General features: G+C 40.3%; 1 protein-coding gene across 10 annotated transcripts in view; it reads right to left on the bottom strand.

Annotated features, from left to right (window-relative positions):
- Iqch (IQ motif containing H) overlaps positions 1 to 21786 on the bottom strand; it is a 246002-nt gene that overhangs the window by 194315 nt on the left and 29901 nt on the right. For 3 of the 10 annotated variants that reach the window (XM_074066284.1, XM_074066274.1, XM_074066276.1), the window contains one exon: positions 11059 to 11175. The exons of the other annotated variants lie outside the window; for them this stretch is intronic. In XM_074066284.1, the coding sequence (XP_073922385.1) occupies positions 11059 to 11175 (117 nt within the window). The remainder of the gene's footprint in view (positions 1 to 11058; positions 11176 to 21786) is intronic. 10 annotated transcript variants of the gene reach the window in all.

Here is a 21786-nt window from a genome sequence, read left to right as displayed (position 1 = left end):
CTAGTGATTAGGATATGGGCCACCCCTGCCCAACCCTGAGTGTTAAGTAGAAAAACAGATACATGATCAATGTGATTAGCTTTGTGTAGAAGCTGACTTAAGTGATAGCTTCCGAAGAGCCACGTAGTCTAATTGGTGTTATCAAAGATGCATGAGATCAGCCGAAAGTGACTGGGCATTTATAGTGGGAAATTAGTCAACAGGAAAATGAGGGTTAAGAACACAGGCTCTCGTATCAGACAGATTTGAATCTCGTTTCTAATTATATCACTGGAACAAGTAACTTAGTTTTTCTAAGCTGAAGTTTCTTTACCAGTAAGATGGGGATATTATCACTCACCCACTGAGATTAGTGTGATGTAAGGAGCTCAGCACAATTCAATATAAGTCACATAGTGAACCCAAAAGGATGGTAGCTTTTTATAAAGTTGAATCAGTTGGATTTCTTGGTGTCCACACAGCACTCACTTTGCAGGGATGGACTCATATCCCTTGGGCAGGTGTAGCTTTGCTGATGGTTGTGTCCAATCATAAATGAGCAGTGCTGCTGTCCGTGAAGATCGTCCAACTCATCATCCCTGGTCATTTTCCCTGTCCATGAAGCAGCCTTCTGACTGGGCTTTCTGCATAGCATTCGAACAAGGATGCAATATGTTCATAAGATCTGGCCGACTTGAACATTCAAGTCTGTCTGGCCAGACAGACTTAGGATACTTAAAGTGGCATTCCCATTTATACACCAGTCTGTTTTGAATTCAGCTGTACCTGTGAGATAAGCACTCTGGGAAAATCAAATTCTAATCCTGTAAAGCTAAAGGTTATGCCATGGTCCACACTAAAGTAAGAGCATTGCACAGGGCGCTAAGCTGCCAGCCAACTCCCTAGGTGACGCTAAGAGTCACTCCTCCTTGTTCTAAAGCAGGGGATGTAAGCCACTGACCTGCAAGACAGGGAAAGCATGGAGACTTCTTTCTTTAAAGTATATAGGGTTTCTAAAATTATCTGAGCAAATGTTTAAAAATTAGGAGATTTCAGAAAAAAATATAAGACCTTCCAGCTGCAAGGGTGAGAGATGAAGTCGCTGCCTCCTGCAGGGAGAGCCTGGCTCCTCAGTTCAGTACCTTCGTAATGTGGATCTAGCCTTTATACCCAGTTACTCTTGTCATTTGTTACCTCCCTGGCCCAGCACACCTAGGTCATGATGCCTATTTTTTAAAAAAAGCATTTTGGATATTTTCTAAAGGTTTTTATTTCTTCTAAATAGGAAAAAGGGAATAAAAAGCCTATCCCATGAATACCACTTCTCCATTTTTTCTGCTTTTTTTTCCATTTAGCACGCAGATGACAAGTATGAAAACACACAGTATCACATCTCCTGGGCATTTCTATGCATGAGCAGACTGGGACCACAGAGGCTGGTGAGAGAATGAGCTTGGGGGAGGAGGGCTCATACGGTGCAATGCTGAGGCCAGACACTGGTTCTGGGGAGGTGGGCAGGCAGAGGCAAGGCAGAGTATGTCTGTGAGGAATCAATCATCCTGTTCTTACTTGCCACTACTATCCTACCCCAGCAAGTTCTACTCTGGCTAGTGTTGCAGGGAGAGGTGACACGTGGCGATTAGGGTGGAGTCACAAGTCCCACAGAGCAGTGGGACATGCAACATTGGAGCAGAAACTAAGAAGAGGTTGAGAGAATACCCAAGCCATCCAGCTAGATTGTATGTTCTCATGAAAGGGACAGAGCTGTCTGGAAAAGGTCAGGGAGAGGCACAGCCTGGGGAGCTCTATAATTAGGCAGTTTCATGAACGTCTAACAAGTTCAGGAGATAATGCTACTCAAGAAAGTACTATTGCTTTATAGCCAAAGGGAGAGGAAATACAGTGTAATAATCAATGAGGACATCAAGGGACAGAGGTTGTTCAGAAGAATTCTAAAGATGCCCTTCAGTTAGAGCAGCTGGAGAAGTGATCTAATTTCACATCTCTGCCTTAAGCCCTTCCTTGATGATCCTGATTGAGATCACACAATTAGATTTCAGTGGCCTGTTCAAGGCCATCCATCAACTGGCCCTTCATATCCAACCGCATCTTTTAGTCTTTCCCTTTGTAAAAATTCCAGATGATTAAGCAAAGTGCTGAGCCACCCCCCTGAGGGACTCTGCCTTTGCCTTTGCAGAATTGCTTCTAGTGCTTAAACTGTAGCCGCCTCTTCCCCAGCCATGACCATCAGTTCCTCTGAGGTCTAGCTTCAGGTGTGCCTCCATCCTTCAGCTTTCTTCATCACCACTTTGCCTCCCTTGAGAACTTGGCAGCTCTGCAAGGCATCTGACAAGCCTTGCTCTGGGAATCACACACAATCAGGGCTGTGGCCCTGATGATGACTCTGAACAAGTAATCATTATCTTCTTAGTATAGAGATGAGGAATCGCTAAGTGACATATTACGGTAACTTGGTTTATAGCAGCGGTGGAGAGCAGAACTGAAACCCACGTCCTTGGGAATTCTTGGTTTTTGGCTTTCTCCACTAAAGTGTCTGTGTGCTTGTGATCTCTTGGTCACTAACCATTACCTATCATCATTTGGGTTATCACTGAAGACAGAGATAGAAATCAAAAGATTATATAAAGCTAGTATTTTGGGGTCACATCACCTCAACTTTATAGTCTAAGGAAAGGGATCCAAATAAATATGGTCTGTGTTTACATTACACATTCTGGTTTAGAAGATGAAGGCCTATAGTGAATCACTGTAGTCTATGGTACTTACTTCTGTTCTACCTAAGAGGTTTTGAATAGCTATGAATGTATACTCAAACTCGAGTACAGTTTAAGGAACAATGAGTTAGTGTACTGGAGGACCCAGTGATAACATTCGTTCATTTCAAGTACCTCTTAGTAGATAATAAACCTGGCATGATGAAAAGAATTTTATCCAGCCATTTCTCTTGTGGCTAATGCTATCGTGCTACTTATTATGGTGTTTTTCTCTGCTTCATTTTGAACAGAATATTTACTATAATATTACAAGCATTGCCATTAGTGTGGGTGTTCCATTTTCCTCCTTGCAACAGAAAAGCAACAGTAGTTGGATAAAAGCATGAAGCTTTCTATTTTTACTGAGGAAGGAACAATTCTTATGAAAATCTGGAGCAACAGTCTAGATAAATCCAAATTTTGGTAAGTTTCCTGCACCAACAACTGAGAGAAATGAATATTTCACACATAAGGAATGCAGCAATTTTCAGGATACTCCTTTGTTTTGATATATCCTTTGTCCCATACTGTGTATTTATGTGAAAGAAAAGATCTATCACAGAAAGTTCTAATTTGGGGAGGTTATAGACCCCCCCTTTTGGCAGTCTGATAAAGTCTACGGACCCCTTTTCAGAATAATGTTTTTGCCAATCATGAAATGAAATCTATTATACTGAAATATATGCATGGACCCCTTGTACCTTAAACCTTCACAGATGTGACTCAGGCTCCTCTGTCTACCTAATTTTTGACTCTTCAAAATGGAATTGTTAGGTTAGAAACAGTATCTCTTAGGATGGACTCAAACACTCAAGTCTAAAACCCAAGTCACAAAGTGGAAAGTGAGTCACATAAGCCAGCAGGCCTAGTCCTATTAGCAGGTAACCTCTGACCTGCGGTGGCTTCAGAATACTGCCAAGATTCCCTTCCTGGATCCCCCAAATCCTTCTTCCTATCCATTCATTCCTTGGGAGAGCCTAACTCTTTTGTTTTAATTAAATAAAGGATTTGTTCTTTTGAAAAAATACACATGAGCGAGGTAAACTCTATGCCAAAGATTTTCAAATTTGTTTTCAGCAGTAGAACCTGTTTTTCAAATGCAATCTTAAACAGAATATTGATATATAAATGAATGCAATTAATAAATGGGCAAATGGACAGTTTTCAAAAGAAGTACAAATGGCTAATAAATACATGAAGCAATGTTCACCATGCTTAGCCATAAAAGAAACAAACCAAAACAACACTGAGATTCCACCTTTCCCTAGCCAGAATGGCAATCATCCCAAAAACGAACAACAAATGCTGGTAAGGATAGGGCAGGGGAAGGAAACTTTATACACTGTTGTGGAAATGTAAATTAGTGCAGCCACTGTGGAAATCGGTACAGAGGTTCCTTAGAAAAGCTAAAGATAGAATGATCATATAATTCTGCTATACTACTCCTGGATATATACATTACTCCAAAGTAATGTAAATCACATAAGCTTGCGATACCAGCATGCCCCCATTTATGGCAGCACTATTCACAGTAGCCACAATATAAAATCAGCCTAGGTACCCATCACTGATGAGTGGAAAAAGAAAACATGGTATAAAACACCATGGAGTATTATTCAGCCACAAAAAAAAAAATGAAATCATGTCATTTGCAGGAGAATGGATGAGTCTGGGGATCATGTTGAGCGAGATAAGCCAAGCTCAAAAAGTCAAACACTGCAGGTTTTAACTCATAGGTAGACTGTAGACCTAGAATGATGATGATGATAATAATATAAATGGGACTTGAGTGTAAAAGGAGGGCTACTTAGGGGGAACAACAGGAGAGGGAGGGGGCAAGGAGAGGGTACTAGGGAGTAAAGAGGATCAAAGTGTATATGAAACCCACCAAATGCTGTTCCAATAGAGGTAGTGAACTTGTTCCAAGTACACTGTATACATCTATGGAATTATAATGAATCCCCCTTATACTATTAATTGTATATTAACAAAAATTGTTTTAAAACAAAGAATGAAATTATGTCATTTACAGGATGAAGGATGGAACTAGAGATCACTGTGCTAAGCAAAATAATCCAATAAGAAAGACAAGTATAATATGTTCTCTCTCATATGCAGAATCTAGTCCTTAAAAATGAAAAACAGTAATGTAAAACAGGTTCTGTTTGGGGGCAGGTACCAGAGGGAGTAGAAGAGGCAAAAGTGATGAGATTCCAGAGTTGGAGATGAAGTCTTCTTGTTGACAAGAACTGCCCTGTACTGCAAAATGAAGGCTGTACAGCTCATGTGAAAGCAGGCAAGAACGAACTAATCTTACAGGGAGCAATGGAGCCCTGTGTAACGCTGCCTGATCATGATAGGAATATGTGTATGGCTATAGCTGCACAGCTGACCATTATGCTGTGCCAAAAGTAGACACCAGAGAACTCTCCTGGCTCTTAACTGGTGGTAGCACACATGCGTGCTAATACCACTTACGTTTATGGAGGGCTTATTAGGGCCAGACACTGCTTTAAGACCTTTATATGTAATAGCTCATTTGATCTTTGCTTATTTATTTGTATGATTATTACAGAATGGTATATGAGCAGATCCAAATCCCCAGGTATGACTAGTACAAAGCCATAATCTATCCACCTTCAAAAGAAATTCCAATGTTCACACACACACACACACACACACACACACACACACACACAGTTAACCTGACAATACGAATTAGCCCACTGATGGTTTAATGTGTTAAAATTTGGCCTTTATTGTTCTTTGTTATACTTTTTAAAAGCTTAAATTATTTATCATAGAAACAAAATGTGAATTAAATGTTCACACATCTCTGACACTCACCGGAGTTTCCTACAACAATCTGCAAAGCAGTGTTCAGCCCTATCCCTCACTCACACTAGAGTGTGGAAGGAGATGTAGCAGTCCTTGCTGAAAGAAGAGGTGTAGACAAGGGAGAAGGAAGAGATTTTTAATGCTAACTTATTTTTTCAGAAAGGTAGCAACCTTATTAGGCACTTAGTAATGTATTTTCTGTAATCCCGTTAACACCTTAGTCCAGGATTTATCATTATCCCAGCTTCTTGGAACAGGAGGCTGACCTGCTTACCTGGCCTTGGACAACAGATGCACTATGATCCACTTAACTCAAATCCCTCCCACCACACCAGCCACCTTCCTGACTAGCTTGCCCCATTTCACAAGGCAGAAAAGGAGGAAACAGCTACTTATGACAACAACTAGTCAGAGGCAAGGTTGCTCAATAACCCAGCAGCAGGTTATTTCACCAGTAAACCTGACCAGAGCGCCTGCTGGGAGGAGGCCTCTCGTGGCCATCAGACTACTCTGCTTCAAAGCAGAGACCGGCAGAGGAGGAAGAATGAGTTCTCTCCTCCGAACACAGTATGTAAAGCACTGCTTGTCATAATGGAGGATTTGAAAAACACATAAGAAAGTCCTGTCCTCATGTCTGTGTGGGAAAGAACACATAATCATATTAAATAGTATCCCTGGAAGGGATCTTAGTAATTCTCTGGTTCCCTCCCCCAGTCCCTACAAAAATGTAAGTTTTAGGTCCAGCTCAGTGGCTCATCCCTGTAATCTCAGATACTAAAGAAGTGATAAGGAGGATTATGGTTTGAGACAAGCCTGCCAAAAATTACTGAACTCTCCATCTCAATAAATAAGCCAGGTGTGGTGGTTCATGCCTATAATCCTAGCTATGCAGGAAGCACAGGTAGGAGAATCTCTGTCTGTAGCCACCACATGCAAAAATGTGAGACCCTACCTGAAAAACAATTAAGCAAAAAAAAAGGTTGGGGGCATGGCTTAAGTGGAATCAAGCACAAGGCTCTGAGTTCAAACCCCAGCACTGTCCCACATATACACATATAATGACAGCAAAAAGCAATGGCACAATATAACATGTGAGGGTTGCCCATGGTAAAGACTAAAATTTTCAGAGCACTTCTTTGTATGAGGATCTTGCTAAGCATTTTGAATCAACTCACTTGAATCTCAATACCATGGCAAGAGCTTGATCCTCTGACTGTGGACATTTTGCACATGGGGAAAGGGAGGCTGACCCTAGGGAGCCCCCATCTAGTGAGGGCTCACATATGCAGTGTGACTCACAGTCACCACACTAAGTAAAGGTGCTGAGTTCGGCATAGGTTTGGTTTGGGAACGCAAACAGAATCTTAGCACAAAAGCTCAAGAACTATGGTGTTCAAAGGAAGTTAGAGAACTCACTGTAGCTAGACCTTTTGTGGACATTATTTGGTGAAAGCAGTCAGCCAACATCATGTTACGTCACTCCCCTCACTCCAAGAACAGGACCAACATAAAAGGCACCCGCCCCAACCCATCTGTACCATGCTGCCATATTAGTGGGATACCACGGAGACCCTTCAGAAGCAGCGAGTCAGGAAGGGACTGAAGAGTCCTGTGCTTTCAGACTCTCGGCCAGCTGAAGAGAGGGCTGCGGGACCTGACAGAAGGGTGACTTCTGCACACGCCATTGCAGGCCTTGGGTGATGACTGTGTGTCATAAATAGGATATGGCGTTTCAGAATGGCTTTAAAGCTATTTCCTTTTGTTCCACTAATTTAATTTACCAAATGCTCCTGGGAAAAGGGGAGTGGGGAACAAGATGCTGACTCCACATTTCCTGAAAAGTCAACATTTTTCTTTTTAAACAGCTCTCAAAGAAATTACATCTGATTGTTGTCTACTGGCTCCTTCAAATTCTACCTCTGTCAAAACCCTGCCCTGGCAGGTGTGAGGAAGAATAGATGCAGAACTTGCGTGAATACCACATCTGTTTTTGGAAAAGGGGAACAGAAGCAGCACAGAAGGAAGCAAGGGAGATAATTGCTGGCTTGAGCTGCAATACGTTTTACTTGTGGGCAGAGGGCCAGCTTACAGCAGGCAGAATATGCAGGCCCGTCTTATTGGAATTCAGGGGTAGGCCTCGGCTCCTGTCCGGAGACAGCTGTAAACCAGCAGCCCATAGCATCACAATCAGGCACGGAGTTTTGTCAAGGAATGCTGATATGTACAGAAGCAGCTTCGTCTGCTTCCACTGCACCCTGCCTAGTGAAATGACAGTCAATCTCTGGTTCCAGATGACAAGGACTGGATACAAACTTAAAACAAATGGCGACCTTTCAAAAGATTAATTTGTTTACCAACAAAATGTTCCCTCTTTGTCATCTGAGATGGGGTGACCTTCACTTTCCCATATCTAGGCTGAAGGATGCTGACTATAGTAACTCCGTCTCAGCAATTACTCCCTTTTTTATTTTTAGTGACAAGGAGGGTTTATTAATTCATTCTGCTTCTTGTTATGGTTTATAAATGCAACAAGCTCATTCTGAATTACTGCAGTGTAACATCAATTTGTTTAAATCTAATTCTGCTACCGTTGCCAAATTCCATTGTGACTGTAATTGTGGCCATATGCATGGGCTTAAAACACAATCATGTTTTGAAAGCCCCCTCCCCCACACCCCTTACTCCTGGTACTTCTAATCATTTGACATTAACACAATTGCCTCACTTTCCATTACTTTGTCATCTAAGAAATGATTGTGCTTTCTGTGAGAGAGATTACTATGGACACCCCCGAGAGAAACAGTAAAGAATGAAACTATGATTTGTGAAGTGTGGTTGCTACCCAACTAAGTCAGTGAAAAACTGCATAACATACGACTCATAAAATCTAGAAATCGTAATAGTATTAAATTCCGTCTCATGAATAAATAAAAGATTCTAAGTTTACGTTGCATTATATATTTATTTATTTGGAAAGTGGGACCCAAGAGCGGGAATAATTCTACAGCAACTCATATCTTGCCAAAAAGATAAATGTTTTTATGACTCCTTTCTAGGTCATAACAGTTATAATCAGAGTTATTTGTGTAGCAATTCAAGCAATGTTTTGTTTGGCTATTTTGTTATGCATTTATAATCGTTCTTTTAAAATTCATGTTAATGGTTACATGTTTCTAGCCTTTTAAGAAACCCTGTTTATTCAGAAAAAATAAATCAAAGTCAAATTTTCTGTAGATCTTTTAGTGTGTTGTGTTGTACGGTCAAAAACTGGAACTGGATGCCAGTGAGTGTGAGCAGCGCCTGGGATTTTTTGTTTCATACCAATGAGGACTCCTCAAAAACATGTTAGATGGTCATTTGGTTTTTATTTGCCAAACTTGAGACATTTAAAAATCATTAATGAGTCTCTAAATTGATTTTACACAACAGAGTCACAGATTATGATGTTCTAAAGGCGTCGTGTAACATTTCCAAGGCACTCAAATCTCCCACCGGCTCCTGATCTTCAGGAAGGAGACGCCTCCTCATCAGAGAAGAAATACCACCGGCTTCTGGGACTAATAATGTAAACTGGCTATATATTCAAATTTGCTTTGTCAAAACGCCTAAGATTATTTACAGGCTTTTTGACAAGCTGTTCAAGTTTCCTTAAGAAGTAGAAACACACGGCCCTCAGCAGCCAGATAATAATCCCCTTTGGGTTCCAGCGTGGAGTGCTCAGCATTGTTTTTTCTAATTAACCATATATTGCCATGCTAGACACACCACTTTGGTCTGGATGCAGGCTTTAAAAATATTTCTTACAAGTGGTAAATCACAACTGTGTTTTACCCCGAAATGCTCTGCATGATCATTTAAAAATCAAATACCCAAATACTTCCCTCAAAGAACTTCTCAAACAATGTTTCTGTTTCATAAATCCAAAATGAAGACTTTTTTAATGGAATGAATTGTTTATTTAAAGGGATCTTTAATAAAACAAACAAATACATGTTATATACCATACAAGGCAAAGTGCTTTCTCAAATCCTCTTTGTTCAAAGTACCCGGGTACAGTATTCACAGTATTCATTCTATTTGGAAACTGTTTACAATATAATAAGATTCTGCCCCAAATTTTGGATATAATTTTGAATTCCTTCTTTAACTTGGAATCATCGGTCATTTTTAATGCTGTATATTGAGACAGGCCTTCACAAACTTCAACACTCAGCACAAAAGTTTGTATGAGATGCAGCAGCTGCCCTGAGCTACAAACCTTAGCCCTCCACCAGCTAAACCAATATTAATTCTAGATAGAAGAAGAACACCAACAGCAACAAAAGAGAAATCTGCTTCTGTCTCTACAGCCAGAGAAATAATATTTTTATTTCAAGGGCTTTGGAGCTCATGGGAAGCAGATAAAAACACCTTCACATTATTCACACTGACATTTTAAATAAAGTTTCAGCAGGAATAAAAATATCTAACTTACTGGTCATCTCTTAGGCTATGAAAGTACATCTATGATAAAGCGCTCTTAACCAAACCTGCTAGAATAACATAAAGCACATATAAGGAGACTGGAAATATATTTCTGAGTTACATGAATGAAGTAGCAGTTGAAAATGTCTATGGAAGACATTTGGAAAATTAATTTGAGACTATTAGCTGAGTTAGAAATGGCTTGGCAGTGTAATCCTGAAATTAATCTTGTTTTTTGTCTGATTTCACCAAAGTATACATTTAAGAGCTTTGGAGAAAAGCCAAAGGTTAAAAATGTATTTTAGAATTTCACCTTAGCAATTGTGTTAGTATTAGAAATGATATCAAATAATTTCCCAGTTAAAATGAAGTATTACTCTAAATCTGCTAAGAAACCCCATGACATAGAAAGCGTTCAGTCCTTGCTGTGGGACACTCCAGCAGCAAGTCAATGGCAAAACCAGGCACAGATCCTGGGATCCTTCATGTGAGTCCGCATTTGGTTATTTTCTCTCTCTTGTTATTTTGCTGACATAAAAGACTGGTCTCTCTCTGCTTGCTTCAGATTTGGAATAATATTTTTAATATCTGCATATTATGTGAGTCTCCTCCATTTGAAGGAGGACTATGCTGGTGTTTTATTTTGAGTTTTCTAGTGGTAAGCTTACTACTCAAGATATAAAATACTTGAAGCTTATTAATTATTTTTGCTGTTAAATAATTTTCCTTCTTGTAAAAATTATGGTGCTAGATTATTTAGAAATATCAACTAAAATAGAGAAATTTGATCTAGCTATAAATAGATCTTTTAAAATAGGTTTACATTTTCTTAATCATTACCAATTATAGACAGAATGAAAGCCATTCCATTTGATTTCCAAAAAAATTCCAAGGACAAAAGGAACACAGTCTTACTTAAAATCTATATTATATCTTACACTGCTAATAAATGACTTTTACTTCTCAAAAAATTAAGAGCTCATTAAAACAACTCGTTACTTACATGTGCTTTTCTCTGATTAATATATGGCAAAGCAATTCCATAGTTCGCATTTACCGCAGCTCTGTGGTGGGTGTGTTCAGGGTCCTGCATGACTTTTACATTCAACTCTACCTTTTGCTGGAACAAAGAAGCAATGAAACTTTCATGCTGGATGAACAGAAATGCTTACTAACATTTTATGTTCTCTGAGGAATATCAAGTTCTTTGGAAATAATTATTTTAATGAAATTCTCACTGGAAAAAATATATTTGCATCTTTTATTTAGGCTACTAACTGGTCCCTTTTATTCACAAAAAGGAACTTTCTGCAGATTTTCCTCTGTGCATGCTACTGCACACACATATATATCCTCAGACATCACTCATTTTCTCAGAACTCACACTAAAAGCCAGCCAAGGTGTACAAAGAACAAGGTCACCTGGTCTTGATTTGATTTTAGCTTTCCAGGTCAAGAGTTTTGTCAATGAAATCTATACTCCACACACACAGGCAGAGGGCTCCCTTGGTCTGCTAATGTAGCCACCTTCCTCTAGGGACATGTGTAGGTAGGTCTCAGTTTGGACCTGACAAATTTACCACAAGAATTTTATCTACTCCTTCATAGAGATTTTGCCACCAGCAAGAATAATTTGTGCCTTCATTAGAAACACCAAAAGCATCCTTGCTAAAACAGCCCATTCCTCATTTTACAATTTATAACACTTACTCCAAGATGCTAAAAAGAAACCATAGAACCAGGCGGAATGGTGGTATGGAGGGCACTGGAAAGGTGTCAGGAGAGTGAAGTTCTAGTTCTCCCAGAATGCTGAGTGGGACTGTGGGGAAGGCCCACTAACCTGAAGTCAGTTTCTTTATTTGCAAAATGCAGCAGTTAGACTCCATCTCTTGAGGAGCTACTCCCCCACCCTTGCCACTCTATGATTTGAGGCTAAAAGATAATTTGACTCTTAGAAATATTTCTGAATATTCTGAAAATCTTTTGTATCAATTTCTGAAATCTTTTGCAATGTTTTCATTGTAATATAAATCATGCACCATAAATACACCCCTTTAAAGTGCGTAATTCAGTGGTTTTAGTATATTCTCAAAGCTGTGCAAGTGTCACTCCTGTCTAATTCACATTTTCATCACTCCAAAATGAGACCTCACATTCATTAACAATCACACCTCCTCTATTGCCTCCTCCCCTAGCAGGCAACCACAAAGCCACTTTCTGTCTCTATTGATATCGGTTCTGGACGTTTCACATAAATGGAATCACACAATATGTAGCCTTTGTGACTTTTTGTTTTAAAGGAGGTTGGAGGTACTGTGAGCAACTTGAAAAGAAAACTGATTTCGGTTCAATTAAACATCTTTGTTCTCAGGGTGATCTGATGCAATTATTAAAAGGGTTGTCGGAACCAGACAGATGACATTGTAATCCAGTTATTTCTTTGATTATAAGCATTTATAAACAGCCCAAGGTCAAAGTGAAGAGAAGACTGCAAAAGTATGTAGGGAGTGTGTTCTGACTAGATGGGTATTTCCTAACACTTGTTCCAAACCTTCCTTGTATTTTTTTAGTAGTGTTTTAATAACCAAATGTCCAAATAATTGCCCTCCATTGTCCTCTTTTTTTAACCTATTCAGGGACACAGGTTGCAATCAAGGAAGGTCTTAGAAGGTTCTCCTTTAGGGACATGTGGTGACCAAGGCAAATGGCGTTCCTTCCGGGCTAAGCCACACTCACAGCATTATAGCAGGGAAGCCTAGTGCCTCTTTCATTAAAATTAATACCTGAACATAATTTTTCCCTTCTTAATTAAACTTTCAGAATAATTTCCACTCTACCAAGGATCAGGAAATTACTAATATGTATTATATTGACTGGATGTAGTTTCTGTAATTAGAGTGTTTTTAAAATGTGTATTCTGGATACAGTTGATGGTAATAGCTTCATCTATCATGTCTAAGCTTTGTTAGAACTTTTTAATTCTGGTATCACTGGCTCAGTGGACCAAAGCAGTTTTCTTAGTTTTATTATGTGCCATCAACTTTGCGTGGTTATAGGACTGGTGTAGGGAGGAAATGATCAAATACGAAGTCACTGTAAAAACTAGTATTAAAATCTAGCTGTTTTCTGCCCATTTTTACACATCTGGGGCACCAGCATGTTTATTCTAAAAATAAATCAGTGTGTAAACAGAAATCCAACAGAAATGGAAGTTTGCAATATTGATTTTTACTAAGCAATGGGAACAGTCTTTAAAAATTATTACTATTTTAATAGTTATAATTTTGGTACAAAAGCATGTATATACCAAAATAAAAATATTTTGGAATGCATGATTAATATTCAGCATACATGATTTAATTTCTCTTTTTAAAAATATTGGGCTGGTGGTGTAGCTCAGTGGTAGAGTGCTTGCCAAGCATGTGAGAGGGCATCTTTGATGCCCAGCACATCAAATGCCTTCTGAAAGTCACTACCAATCTAAATTTGTCTTACAAACCATCTGTAGGGACGTTTAAGAAAATACTTATAAGCACACGCCTGCATTATCAGATCCAGTAATAAGGCTTTTTCAAGAAAAGTTAATTATAGATTTTAAAAACAAAAAAATTAATCATTCCATTAAGCAGAAAAGCATCCTAGGAAGATGATCATTTTTTACTACCAGTGAGATAAATATCAGAAATAATTTCAGAAATTTTTCTTAAATTGGTTGAGAAAAAAACAGTAATTTATTTAATGCATCTTGAGTCACTAACCATTCTAAACTTTGTATTCTCCCCTTTTGATAGTAATTACAAGCAGATATATCAAATGTGACTCTCATTTAGACTTTGGTTTGTAAGAACAAAAGTTATTATCAGAGCCAATTACTGTTTTACCTACATGGCTGCACAGAAGCAGGGAGCTCTATTTTCATCTCATCAGCGATTTTGTGGTATTTATTTTATTACTATGCCCACAAAGCTATATAAGAAAGAAATAGCTTCTGCTATTAAAACTAGGGTTGGAATATAAGAGGCCAAGGATTCTTTTAGAAGAACTCCAGAATTAAAAACACTAGGCAGCATGTAATGCCAGCTCCCCAGACATGGGCAGACCATAAACGACACACATCTGAGCAGTAGCTCCCACACAGAGTAATCAAAATTGAAATGCTTCACAAACAAAGTTACAGTATTATCAGAATACCATTACTCTCAACAGTGTTTGCTACAAATAATGTCTTCTAAAGTGGCTATTGCTTAATATCATATTCCCACTGGTAAAAGACATCTGCCATTTAGTCTCAAAGCCAGGGAAAAGACAAACAGGAAAATAACTCATCACCTTTAACACTCTCTTCACCATTATTGTATGTAAAGGAAAGAACAACAGACATTAAGGTCTGGTTTGAGCCTTACGGTCTAGAGTTCTCATTTGTAAAACTGGTCAATAAAACCAAACTTCACAGGGTTATTTGTGAGATTCAAATGGCAAATGTATGTTGAGTGACCTATAAATTATAAAGCACTATTCAGGGCCAACTTGAAAGGGGTTTTTACTAACCAAACATTATTACTGCAATGGATTGAAACACTCAAATATATAAAAATCCATAACTTCTTAATATTTCCCCTCCCTCAAAAACCAGATGATAAAATTGATAGATTAGTCTGAAAATTAATGTTCAAGAAATCAAGCATTTATCCTACTTTTCCTGAAAAACTTGTTTTTCATATTCACCAAAAACTTGCTAAGGAAAAGTTCTTTGATAGACTCTAATGACTGCTGAAGGAACAAGAGAATTATACAATTACAAAATCACTGCTCTACCATCCCTAATGAGAGTATGTGCTGAACCATTTGGTGAAAGGTCATGGAGAGTTTTATAAAGGGTGGATCAAGCTGATGACATGGACTTACTGATAAATCTTAGCATCATTAAAAGAGAAAAAAGAAATTGCCTGCTGATATGATCTAAAAAAAAAAAAAATCACACAGCACCACCTATGAAGTAATCCTTCCAAAAAGATGGAACCTGAGACTGACCAACCTTCCAGATAAAACTTTCAGTTTACAGGAAATACTTGGGACAGGGAACACAGGAAGTGACACCATGATACTGCAATCAGCCAAATCCAAATTGCAGGGAAAACCTATAGAAAATAACCTGGTGTCTTTAACAAACACATTTTTGAATGAGGGAAACTGTCATAGATAAAGTGAGATACAACTCCCGTGATTCAAACAACAGTAAAAAGACAATTTTAACACAATTGAGGGAAACTGAGCAGAGTGGGGAATTCTATACTGTCAGTGAATTGCTGAATTTGTTAGATGTGAGAATGGCTATCGCTTTAAAAAGTCCTTATCAAAGAACATGCTATGAGGTGAAATGTATGATGTTTCATATTTGTCTTAAAAGGCTTTGCCGAAAAAAAGATGGGAAGAAGATAGGAAATACAAGTGGCAAAATCATGGTAACTGTTTAAACTGGGTGTTGGTTATATGGATTTCATTCTATTTTTGTGTCTACTCAAAAATAAACTTTAATAAGAAGTCATCATTTAAATAAAGGTGTAATTAAAATGTTTAATTTAATTATTTCATTATGATTTCAGGCTGGAAAGATCAACAAGCCGAAGCCCTCCACCGTCAGCATCCTTAACTCCATGCTGTTCCTAAATAGCCCAGCTGTCATGCCTCAGGCTCACAAAACCTTAGCACATAACTGCTTCTAATCTGATGTGTCCATCCTGTTTCCTGGTTCCTATAAGGGTTGAATTGGAGAGTAAGGGGAAAGTAGGGAGAGAGATCCAACATCTATTCAGGTCCCATTTTGTGCCAGGCTCTATAACAGGTGGTGGTGTTATATCTAGCTACTTTAATTAGTCCTTGAAATGGCAAGAGGGAGTATGTGATACCATCACTATCTTGCCAGTGAGGGTAATGGGTTAAGCAACTGCAAGCGAGGAGACGGGATTTGAGTTGTCTCTGATTCCAAAGCCTCTTTTTTTCCATCACATGTTGCCATATTATAAAGAAGTGTTGACACACTCCAGATTCCACACCCTCTCTGCTATCAGATCCTTCTCCCTGTCAATTCCCCATAGGCACTGCTGTGGCTCGTGTTCTCAGTGACCATTCTGTCGACCTCTGCAATGGCCTCTGTTATGGTTTAGATGTGAAGAGTCTCCCAAAAGGTTCATGCGCTGAAGGCTTGGTTTCCAATGCAGCAGTGTTCAGAGGTGGGGCTTCTGGTAAGTAAGCGGTTCGTGAGGGTTCTGAGTTCGTGAATGGGTTGGGTTAATCCATGATGGACTCCTAATTTGATTGGTATTATTGGGAGGTGGTAGAAATTAGGAGGAGGGCCCTAGTTGAAGGAAGTGAGTCATTAGGACTCACTTTGAAGGGCATGTCTAGTCGCAGGCTCCTCCCTCTCAATCACTCTCTGCTTCCGGGCTGCCATGAGGTGAGCAACTTAGCTCCACCATACCCTTCCGCCATGATACTCTCTCACCACAGCTCTCTAACAACAGAACCGGCTGACTAAGGCCTGCAACCTCTGAACCCACGAGTCTAAACAAATCTTTCCTCCTTTCAAATGTTTCCCTCAGGTATTTGTCACAGCAGTGACAAACTGACTAACACAGTCCCTAAGAATGGGTCTCTCTGCCTCATGATCATCCTGTGCGTGCTCTACTGCTGCTGACGAGGAAAATGTCTCCCACCTTGAAAATCCTCCAACAGTCCCTGCAGACCTCTTCTCAGTCCCCCTCCAGCATTCCCTCCTGACTGCTCTGTGCTCTAGTCACGCTGAGTGACCTCCACATAGGAGCCGCTCTCCGGCCTCTGTGAGTGAGCACGCTGCTTCTTCTGGGGATGCCCTCTCTGCTCTTCAGTGTCCTCCGGGCACAGTTTGTCTTAAGCCTGACCTCAGTCAGGTTCAGTCTCCTCTGGAAGACCTCCTTAAACTCCTCTCTCCTTTCCTACTCCCAAGAACATTCACTTTTGAGGAAATGAAAGAAAGGAGTCATCCAATAAACATATTACTAATGTCTGATTTCCACTGGTGCTCTAAGTAAACTACTTTGGATATGGCAGTCCAGGGAAGCCTTTCAGAAGAGATGACAATTATTCTGAGACTTGAGTGAGAACAGAGGTGGTCATGCAAGGATGTGGGAGTGAGTGAGGAGTGAGAGACTGATGATAGAGTAGTGAGTGGGGCTGACTGTAGAAGCCAAGGCCTTAATGAGAAGCTGGCCTTCATAGAAGGGGGAATGCCTTTTCCATCATGACAAGGAGGACACAGAATATAAATCTTGACATACAAATATCAGTGGACTTGGGGATGTCATATGTGACTGAATGCTGGAAGAATATCGTTTAAATAAGACAGAATTCAGTCCTTTTGTGTGTACGAAGTCCAGAGGCAGGCTGTTAAGGGCTGGTCTGGAAGTTCACAGTGTAGCTAAGTACCAGATTCCTTTTGGCTCAGTCTCTGCTATAACTAATGCAAGAGTCTCCTTCTTCTGGATTAAGATTACTGCCAGAGGTCCAGCCATCACAGTCTCATTCTAGGCAGCAGAAGAGAAGGGTCAAAGTGCACAAGTCAGTTATCTTTTTAGGTTTCCTGAAAACTGCCCATAACACTCCCCCTTCCATTTCATGATCCAGTACTCAGCCACGTGGTTACAACCAACTGTAAGAGAAGCTGGGAAATGTGGTCATTAGGTTAGGCAAACATATCTCTAGCTAAAACCCAAGGGTTTTATTATAAAAGAAGAGAGGAATGAATACCTGAGCCACTAGCTCCCTTTGACACAGAAAAGGAGGTGGATCCCATCTGGTTTAATTTATTTTTGTTAGTGAGTATGAAGGGAGATCACCAGGTGAAAATAAGGTGAGAAAGGGGAGTTGCAGATTTGAGAAGAGACGACAAAGTTTAAAAGGCCCATCTCAAAGAATAAGAAGGTAATTTTTGATACAGAAAAGTGATAGCACTTCTGGGCTGAGTATAGTGCCATCTTGAAATCTGGATCACAAAAATTAAAATGAAACCAGTCAACACCATTGTGAGATATACCTCAGCCACATTCAGCTGCTCAGATGCAAACACAGAGCAGCTGCATGGTTAGATTTAACCCCGCTGTGTTTTGACTCTCAAGCCAATGGAGGGAAAGATGGACAAGAGTCTTCGAGAGAGCAATTACAGTGCTGAGCCACGGAATGAACTGGAAGAGATCCGATTTTAAATAAGGGAAAACCCCTTCTGGGATCTGTTCTCATGTGCCAGAAGTAGACAATTGCTGGCATTGATTCAGCTGCTCAGAGGAGCCATCAGAGCCCAGTTCCCTTCCCTCTTTCTGCTCTGCCATCAGAGGGGACCATCATGATTGCAAAATGACTGCTGCAGATTTACACATTATGTTTGTGTTCCAGGAAGAAAGAAAGAGGGAAAATAGGAAGGGGCAAAGGGACGTGCCAGCTGTGACTATCACCTTCATCAGGAACACAAAATATTTTCCAGAACCAACCCCCAGTAGACCACTGCTCAGTACTCACTGGAGAGATCTGGGACATGTGGTCACACTTCACTACAAGGAAGGCAACGTAACCTGTCATCCTGAGCAAAATCACAGCTGTTAGTACTGGAGATGAGAGAGTGGCACTAGGTATAAACTAAGGATTCCGCCACAACAATTCGATCTACTGTAGCTGAGGAGGAAAAGACTAAAGTGATGAACAGTGGGATAGCGAGAGGTCAGTGGTGTTGAGGAATTGCTAGGACAGCCATCTCTGTGTGAGCTGGCAGAGTGGCTGCCACGGTTAAACTGCTGTGCTTGAAGGAGTTTTTAGAGATAAGGCACTCCATGGTTGCAACAAAGCCCGGGCGCAAGGCTCAGCAGCAGCCTGTTCTAAAGACGCTATTGCAGTGTCCACCACTCTGTCTGCAGAGTGCCCGTCTACATAGCACTGAGATTCGCATCTCCAGCTCCTAGAACCTAGCAGATTGAAATCAAAACATTTCAGGAAAGGAAGTAGCACACAAGTGAAAAAGGACATTTTTAGTTTTACTGTTTGTGGTCTTAAATCTCCAACAGTGACACAAGTACCATCTAACAGTAGTGGTGAGTCAAAGGTGATGTTCTCAACACCTTTTTTTTTTTTGAGACAAGGTCTTGCTATGTAGCCCAGGCTGCCCTGGAACCTGTGATCTTCCTGCTGAGACCTCCTGGGTGCTGGGATTACAGCTGTGCCTCACCAGACCTGGTGTTCTGTCCAATTTTTATAATACACTGGCCAATTGCTAACCCCATGACCCTCTTCACTCGCTGCGGCTACTGTCAGCAGTAGGTCACTGGGGTGTGCCTTTGAAGGATGGATCTTGTCCTGGACCCTTCCTCTCAACCTCACTCTCTCTCTCTCTCTCTCTCTCTCTCTCTCTCTCTCTCTCTCTCTCTCTCTCTGCTTGTACCATGAGGCAAGCAACTTTGCATGCCATACCCTGGTGGCCAGGGAATGGTAGTTCTTCTGTATACTAGGAGTCAGAATCTGTTGGCAAGCCAGAGAGAAAAGCATGAGAAATTTGGGATGTCACTTTGGAGATATTACTGAACTATGGGATTCCATTTAATAAAATCTAGGTACTCTTTGTAGTCAGAGTAAACAGCTTATTGTTTCTGGAAAAGATGCTAGGAGTAAAAAATATGTAGCTAACTGAATCTTCTCATGAAGATGTTACAGGCCTACGTGCCTATTTTTGATGCCCATTTTGTGGCAGAAACAACCTCAAATACCATACTTAATAATCTATAACTTACTTACATTTAAAAGTATAATCTCTTCAAAAAATATATACAAACATATATGTATATATTTGACAAATGAATTATAACTAATTACAGTAAAATAGTATTGCATTAATCTTGATTCTAATCTGGCTTCATAATTGCCACATTAGTGTGTCTGCAACAGTCAGAAAGTGAAAGGTCACCTTTATCAAGAGCATTCATTGCACTGAGAAGTTCATTTGGGAAGGATTGGAGGGACATATCTGAGGAAAATTCTGGGGAGAGTCAGGGCCATCTGTAGAATAGACATCAGAAGTGTATTATGCTGCCCTTTTTTTCAATTATAAATTTCTCTATGGCAAACATGTAGAGACATGTTTTTGCATTTTTAACAGTGAAGAGGACTAATGGGCCTGAGTTTGAATCCAAGCTTGCCATGTCTTAGCTTTAAACTACTTCCTCTCTCATCTCAGGTTCCTCATCCGTAAGATAGAAAAAACAATAATTCCCTTCCTCAGAATGTTGTGAGAGACCTGTGCTTTCATCATCATGGCTAACACAGGCTTCTAAATGGCCTCCCTGCCTTTGTCCTTGCCCTTGCCCTCTATATCACATTCTCAACCCAGCAGCCACACAATAGCCCTCCGTCTCGCTCAGTGACACCCAAGTCTTCACGGAGGCCTACTTCTCTCTCCCTTGCCGCTCCCCTTCCTGCTGCTCACACTCTTAATTAAGGGTCCTTGCACATGCTGTTTCCTCTGCCTGGAGTGCTATTCCTCCAAGTAGCCACAGGCCCAGTAAACTCCCTATGCCCATCAAACGTCTGCCAACTGCCACCTCCCAAGTTGGACCCAACACTTCTTCCCTCCTCCAGCTTTCCTCTCACCAACATGCTATATAATTACTTTCCAAATTGCTTTTTGTTTTCCTAAGGCCTACTCCACCCCAACTAGAACATGAGTGCCACAAGAGAGAGAGATGAGCAGTGTTTAAACAACAAATAGTAAGGGGAACAACAAACACACACCACCTGCTACGCAATCAACATTGCTGTGTATTAACTCACTTATCCTTACAAGGGCCCTATGAGATTGTACTATCATTGGGCCCATTTTGCAGATGAGGAGCTGAGCTACAGAGAGGTTAAGTGGCTTGTCAAAGCCTAGCTAGTGTGTGGTGGAACCAGGATATGAACCCATAGTTCTAACCCTTATGTTGCTGTACTCAGAGACTACTCCAGGCTACACGTTGTCTAGGGACAAGGTATACCAATAAACTAAACAGTCCCTCTGCTTCAGAAATAAAATACCTGATTCAAAGGAAAGCTCCAAACAGATAAAAGAGCAATGAGGGGGGCAATCTGAATATGAACTGGAAATGCATCATGTTGAACAACTGCTGCTTGTTTTACTAGGTATGATAATGGTATTGTGAGAAGGAAAACAGTTCGTGTTTAAAGATGCATGGGAAAGCATTAAGAGGTGAAGTGTCATCAGGTCTGTAGTTTAAAACACTTCAATAAAAACAGATGAAGCAAAAATGGCAAAGGTTAACAACTGCTAAATTTAAGTGGTGGAGAAGAGGCTATTCATATACTGTTCGCTATTATCTTAGTCTGCTCAAGATGCAGTAACAAAGTATCATAGACCAGGTGGCTATGAACAACAGAGGGGGGTGGAGTCCAAGATCAGGACACTGGCAGATCTGGTGTCTGGTTCATAGGCAGCAGTTTTCTCACTGTTTTCCCACACAGGAAGGGCCAAGGGAGCTGTCTTCTTTCATAATCCCATTCCAGAGGGCTCCACCCTATGACCTAAGCACCTCCCAGAAGCCCATCTCCAAATATTGTTTTAGACATTAGGATTTAACATGTGAAAGGGGGAGAAGGATAAAAGATTCAGTCTATGGAAATTTTTTTCTTTTTGTTTCGACATGTTCTCAGGCTGGCCTCTAAC

This window comes from Castor canadensis, chromosome 2 (genome assembly GCF_047511655.1).
Source record: "Castor canadensis chromosome 2, mCasCan1.hap1v2, whole genome shotgun sequence".
NCBI classification, from domain to species: Eukaryota; Metazoa; Chordata; class Mammalia; order Rodentia; family Castoridae; genus Castor; species Castor canadensis.
The sequence above is the reverse complement of the archived record's forward strand: the minus strand, read 5'-3'. Positions and strand labels throughout refer to the sequence as shown.